This window comes from Humulus lupulus, chromosome 7, assembly GCF_963169125.1.
Source record: "Humulus lupulus chromosome 7, drHumLupu1.1, whole genome shotgun sequence".
Taxonomy (NCBI): domain Eukaryota; kingdom Viridiplantae; phylum Streptophyta; class Magnoliopsida; order Rosales; family Cannabaceae; genus Humulus; species Humulus lupulus.
Window position 1 is genome coordinate 112,209,335 of NC_084799.1, and position 7,144 is coordinate 112,216,478.

A 7,144-nucleotide genomic window follows, 5' to 3' on the forward strand; every position below is an offset into this window, starting at 1 on the left:
ATTCACAAGTCATGAACAAATAACCACCATTGATCTTGTGTTAAATATATCCTCAATACATTATTACCATGCAATTATTCCAAAGATCACAACCATCATAACTTCATACAAGATCTTGCCACAACCTATCATGTTTCTAAAATTTTCATTGACATAAAACATAATAAAAATAACCATCATGCTTTTGAATATCACCTTTAGGCCGAAACACATTTAATCAAAAAAAATAACCCATTCTTTTCATGCATTTAAATATTCATCATCACTACACATATTCTTAATACACAACCATAAAAATCAACCCAAACAACATAAACCCATGCCCATGCCTAGGTCTATTTTCCCATGCATCAAAATATAAGAAAAACATTCCATCAACACAACACATTATCCTATTTAAAAACACACCACTTTCAGCCATAATCTCTCCAAAACATCAATCATCAAATACCAATAACCCAAAGAATTGAGGGAAAATTTTCAATACCTTTCTTGATTGTAAAATCAAGAACACACTAGGACCACCTCCTTGCTCAAACCCTAGAGGTTTTCTTTTGAAAAATCAAGATGGAGAAGAAGTGGAACAACAAGTCAAAAACAACTCAATCAACATACTAAAAATTTAAAAGAAAGAAAAACATAAGCAAAATCAAGACCATACCCTAAGATTGATCCTTTCTCCTTCTCCTTCTCCTTCTCCTTCTCCTTCTTCTTCTTCTTCCTTTCTTTCTTTTTCTCCTTCTCTCTCTATCACGCCGCACTCTCTCTCTCTATTCTCTCTCTAGCTCACGGCAGCCAAGAGCAAAAATGCTCTTCCAATATTCTCATTCCCTCTTAACCTAATCCTCTCATAATGACCAAATAAAATAAAAAGGTAAGTTTCCTTTCTCCTTTTTATTTTCTCTTAATTTTCTTATTATTTTCTTTTATGATAGTTGATATAGAAGATAAATGGTGATCACATTCCTATCCTAAAATAGCTAGCTTCTTCAAATTTTGATTTTATTGCCTTAGAAAATAAATGGAAAATCAATCCCTTTCTCACTACACACTACACGTCCACCATTGCTTACCCATTCTTTTATTTATTTTTCAATTAAATCAATTAAAATCTAATAAAAGGAAATATAAGGTGTGTAGAAAATCTACACGTGTACCATGCTACCATGCACTAGCACACACTAAATCACTAGGGTGCATCACTATCTACCATGCACCTTAGTGCATTCAACCAAATCTCACATAATCAAAATTTTAAAATAAAAATAAATATATATCATTTAACAAGTAATTTCACAAAAAATATTCTACAAACAATTCTAACAATTAAATAAAATATCAAACAATCAAATAAAACAAACAACAATTAAATAAAATAAACAACATTTAAATGAAACAATTCATCATACTTAACACTTTAATAAAATAAATCACAAAATTTTAATAAACTAAAAAAAAATATTTGGTGCACTACAGATTCCTTCTTGAGTTTGTAATCTACACCGGCAGTGGGAGGTGTCACGATTTCATATTCCAACCAGAGAGGCTTTTTAGAATCAAGCAACTTGTAGATCCAATGAGGAAAGACCAAATATTGGCCTTTCTTTTTGGCTTTTCCTAAGGCAGTGATCTGATAAAAAATGAGGGTAGCAAGATCAACTTGTAGACCAGTCCCGACATTGAACAGAAAGAAGGTCGTGTCAAAGGTAATGGTGGAGGTATGAGTGGTGGGAATCCAGCTGTTGATGAAAAATTTGTGAAGCATGGCATAGTAATGAGTAAGATCGGTCACTATGAGAACTGAGTGTTGTTCCCAAACCATATGTTCTCCCACCAACTCAGATAAAATCTTATCTTTGTTAAAATCCACAACATCATTGATAACAACAGAAGTCACATTGAGAACCTTGGCAATTTCAACAACACTAAACAAATACCAATGGCCCCGAACATAAACTTGACCAAACATAAAAGACTTGCTATCAAACAAATCATCATTAAGATTAACATAGAATTCGTGAACAACCCGAGGAACAAAACCATCAAACCCGATTAAAGATCCTAACCACACTCTATCCTCAATATTCTTAATGACCCCAAACACTCTATGGGCAGAGAACATAATTTTTTTCTCACAAATAACATCTCTATGCACATAATGCTTCACATTTTTCTCATTGTCATTGAAGAAAAAATTCAAAGAGTGAGCTTTAAAAGATGAACCTATTGTGGCTTTAGGAACCACTGGTGACTTTGTTCGAATCTCAGGAATTTTCACAGCTTTCTTGCCTTTGGAGAAATAGAAGGGTCCTCTGATGGGTCAGATTCGACTTTGGATGCAACATCATCATCAATTGAGGCATCATCTTCAAGGGGATCATCATCAGAGGGTGCAAAAGATTCAGATGGGTCAGATTCAGATGAGGAACAAGGTGGAGGAATATTCTTCACCTTTGTTCGAAACGTGGAGAGAGGAGTGGAACCCATGGAATAAGAAGCCTTTGGAGTGGAATCCGAAGGATTAGTACCTTTCGACTGAGGGAATTTTCGAGAAGAGGAAACCTGGAACCACCCTTTGTTTTTCTTCTCGGGTGCAAGAACATCAGGAGATTCGGTGGAGTCAGAATGGGTTTTGGCCGACGCAACTTCATGATCAGAGACATCATCAGAGAGTGATGCTCGGACCTTTTTGGAAGACCCAGAAATAGTGGTGAGTGGAACCGCCGATGAAGGAGGTCCAGATGGAGCTTTGGCGGTTTCAAGGTCAGGAATGACCACGACTTTGCCCTTCGTGGTGGTTGCATCAATGAGGCTAGGTTGAGACAATGTACTCTTTCAAGCCTTTTCCTTGGTGAGAGATGGAGATGCAGTCAACGAGCCAGCCTTCAAATCCTTGATAGACTGAGAGCCACTTCCTCTAGTTTTCACCATGGTTGCGCGAGAAAGAGAGAAAACTGACACAAGGAAAAAGAGAAACCGAAAAAGAAAAAATAAGAAGAAGGATGTAGACGGTTGTGAGAATGAGGCCTAGGATGTCCGAATATAAAGAATGAAAGAGATGGGGATTTGATCTTTATTCCCTTTTAGAGAATTAAATGGAATATACACTTTTGTAAAGTACACAATAATATCCCAAAAGAAAAATAACTGGTAACATTAGCACACAAAAACAAAATTTGGAAACAGGCTGTAATAGGAAACTTTTGATCTTAAAAAAAAATATGTGATAAAGACAAAATAAAATTGATACAACATGCCCTTTTTGATACACACGGATTCGATTCTCCTATATATATAGTCTTTTTTGTTTTTTTATTAATATTTATTTAATTATTATATATATAACAAAATGTACCAAAAATATCCCATTTTTATTTGTGCCCAAAGTCTTCGTGCCCTTGTCTGTGGAGAGAGAAACAATCATTAATTCATAACAAATTTTTACTATAAGGTTAGAAAATATATTTAATATAAATCATGGTTTTATTTTCAAAAAAAATATTATCGCAAAATATTTACTTCTAACACAAAAAATATTTTATCCAAATTAAGGAGTGTGTATGAGTCTTACAAATTTTTCCAATAGTATATCTTAAGCATTTGTGTGTGATTGTGAAAGTAGAGATCATTGCCTTGTATGTCAATTTTAGCCTTTTTCAAGGACATTGCCCTATGTGGCAATTTTTAGCCTTTTTCTCAAAGAGTACCAAAATTAGACGCTTTCACACTACACTGAAGGCAGCCTTTATCAGTGGTAGAGTATCTTCTACATAATTTTTTGTTAAATAGTTCCAACTTACTCAAAGATAACAATTACACAACAGTGTAGGTAGCTCTATTCTAAGATGGAGCCTGAAAATACTTTTCAAGGATCAAATGCTCATACACTATAAACACATATTGATTTGGAAGAATATTAATTGGAGGGACTATTTATTTTGATTTTGATTTTATATTTTTTAAAAATGTACATGATATATATTAACTATAAATTCTAACCTGAAGTAAAAATACATTTTGACAAAATGATTGAGACTTTTTCGGTGGACAAGAACAGGAAGAAATTACACAACTTGTTCTAGCACAGGAATATGGCACAATACAAACAAAAATTAATTAGGATACACCCCCAAGGAGTTCCTGAGGGAATCAAACCTAACTGTATCAAGGGCTTTTGTAAAAATATCTGTAATTTGTTTGTCCGTCTCAATATATTCTAAGATCAAAGTTTTATTTTCAACAAGTTCCCTGATAAAATGATGACGAATGTCAATGTGTTTAGTGCGAGAATGTTGAACAAGATTTTTTGAGATATTAATTGCACTAGTGTTATCACAAAAAATAGTCAAGGTTTTAAGATCAAACCCATAATATGTCATCATTTGTTTCATCCATAATAATTGAGTACAACAGCTTCTTGCAGCTATGTACTCAGCCTCAGCAGTAGACAAGGAGATTGAATTTTGTTTCTTGCTATGCCAAGAAACCAGATTATTTCCCAGATAGAAACATCCACCACTTGTACTCTTTCTATCATTTGCATTGCCTGCCTAATCAGCATCACTAAAACAAACAAGGTTAGAAGTTGTTTCTTTTATGTACCAAATTTCATACTCCTGAGTACCATTCACATAGCGAATGATTCTCTTTACAGCTGTCACATGGGATTCCATAGGATTCCCTTGATACTGAGCACATACCCCACACTATAGCTAATGTCAGGAGGACTAGCTGTGAGATACAAAAGACTTCCAATTATGCTTCTGTACAATGTTGGATCTACTTTTACACCATTTTCATCCTTGGTCAGTTTGACTGTGGTTCCCATTGGTGTTTTGGCATGTTTAGCAAACTCCATCCCAAATTTCTTGATCAGATTTCTTGCATACTTACTTTGAGAGATGAAGGTTTCATCTTCTGACTATTTGACTTGCTGTCCTAGAAAATAGTTTAACTCACCTACCATGCTCATTTCTAACTCATCTGTCATTTGTTTGACAAACTCCTGCACTAAGGTGTTAGAAGTAGAGCCAAAAACAATATCATCAACATAGATTTGTGCAATAACAATATCAAAAATCAACATTTTTTATGAAAAGAGTTCTATCGACTCTGCCACTTTTATAACCATTCAAAACAAGAAATTGAGTCAGTCTTTCATACCAAGCTGTAGCAGCCTGTTTTAAACCGTAGAGAGCCTTTTTAAGTTGAAAAACATGATCAAGATAATGTGGATCTTCAAAACCTTTTGGTTGTTCAAAAAATGCTTCTTCATTCAAAATTCCATTTAAAAAGGCAGATTTAACATCCATTTGGAATAATTTGAAACCAACAATACAAGCAACAACCAATAGCAATCTTATTGACTCAAGTCTTGCGAAAGGGGCAAAAGTTTCATCAAAGTCAACTCCTTCAATTTGAGTATACCCCTGGGCAACTAGCCTAGCCCAATTTCTTATTATTGTACAAAATTCATCAGTTTTATTTTTGAAGATCCATTTGATACCAATAACATTGGTATGATTTGGTCTATGAACAAGAGTCCATGTCTCATTTCTTGTGAATTGTTCTAATTCCTCTTGCATTGTTTTTATCCATGACTCATCACTCAAAGCTTCTTTCACATTTTTTGGTTCAAAGCTAGATGTAAAGTAAACGAATTGAACCAAATTCACAAACCTTTTTCTTGTCACCATACTTTATTCAATATCACCAAGAATGAGATATGCAGGGTGATTCTTTTTAATTCTGGGAGAAGGTTATCTATGTATTGAATGTGGGATGATTTCTGGCCCTTCCTTTGTTGGTCATTCAGATGATTGTGGAACATATTCAGCTTTTGTTGCAACTTTTTCTGTATAAGAAGGCATAACATCACCTATTGTCACAGCAGGAGATTCTGTCTGAGAATTTTCGGCAATGAACCTATCAATTTCTTCTTCATTTGAATATTAAGAAAAATCTTTTAAATGATCAACAACCACATTGGATGATTCCATAACAATTTGAGTTCTCATGTTATAAGCACGATAAGCTCTATTATTCGTAGAATATTCAAGAAATACTCCTACATCACTTTTTGAATCAAATTTTCCGACATTCTCATGATCTCTAAGAATATAGCATATACACCCAAAAACATGAAAATAACTTACATTGGGATTTTTACCTTTCCTGATTTCGTGAGGAGTTTTGGAGGTGCCTGGGAAAAGAAAATCTCAATTAATTGTGTAGCAAGTAGCAAATATTGCCTTTGCCCATAATCATTTGGAGAGTTTCTTACTGTTCAGCATTACTCTGGCCATTTCTTGCAAGGTTCTATTTTTTTCTCTCAACAAACCCATTTTGTTAAGGAGTTTTGGGAGCCGAGAACTCATGAGAAATACCTAGAGATTTACAAAAATCATCATAAACAATATTCTCAAATTCCTTACCATGATCACTTATGATTCTCACAATCTTACCTATATTGCATTCCATTTCAACTCTTAGTTTTATGCAAAGATTTTTAAAGGCATCGAAAGTGTCTGATTTTTCCCTTAAAAAGTCAACCCAAGTAAAACAAGAAAAATCATCAACACACACAAAGATGTACCTTTTTCCATTAATACTTTCAACTTGAATAAGACCCATGAGATCCATATGCAAAAGTTCAAGAACTTTTGAAGTATTAATTCTTGTAACACTTGTGTGGGAGTTTTTTAATTATTTCCCCAATTGGCATGGTTCACATTTACCTGCAGATTCTTTACCCAATTTGGGTAAACCATGAACTAACCCTGCACTTGCAATCTTTTTCAAACTTTTGAAATTTATATGACCCAATTTTTCATGCCATAAGTCAGTGGTATTACCTATAGTCGAATGACATGTGAGAGTTGGTGAAAGTGTATAACAATTATCAATAGATCTATATCCTTTCAATACACTAATTCCATTTTGATCAATAACATTGCAATCATCACGAGAAAATTTTACTTTGAAGCATTGATCACAAATTTGACTTACGCTAATTAAATTAGCCTTAAGGCCTTCAACAAGCAAAACATTTCTCAACTGTGGTAATCCATCAAGACTTACGATACCTTTTCCAACACTATTACCTAACATACCATCACCAAAAGTTACAACACCACATTTCAAA

The 7,144-nt window shown here is 34.0% G+C and overlaps 1 protein-coding gene across 1 annotated transcript; it reads right to left on the reverse strand.

Moving 5' to 3' along the window:
- Positions 1-1,409: 1,409 nt before the first annotated feature.
- LOC133792078 (uncharacterized) lies at positions 1,410-5,696 on the reverse strand. The gene is made up of 5 exons (XM_062229986.1): positions 5,507-5,696; positions 2,884-2,954; positions 2,290-2,787; positions 1,502-2,161; positions 1,410-1,415 (listed from the first exon to the last, which is right to left on the reverse strand). The coding sequence occupies exons 1-5, from the start codon at positions 5,694-5,696 to the stop codon at positions 1,410-1,412; spliced, it is 1,425 nt and encodes a 474-aa protein (XP_062085970.1).
- Between the last annotated feature and the right edge of the window lie 1,448 nt (positions 5,697-7,144).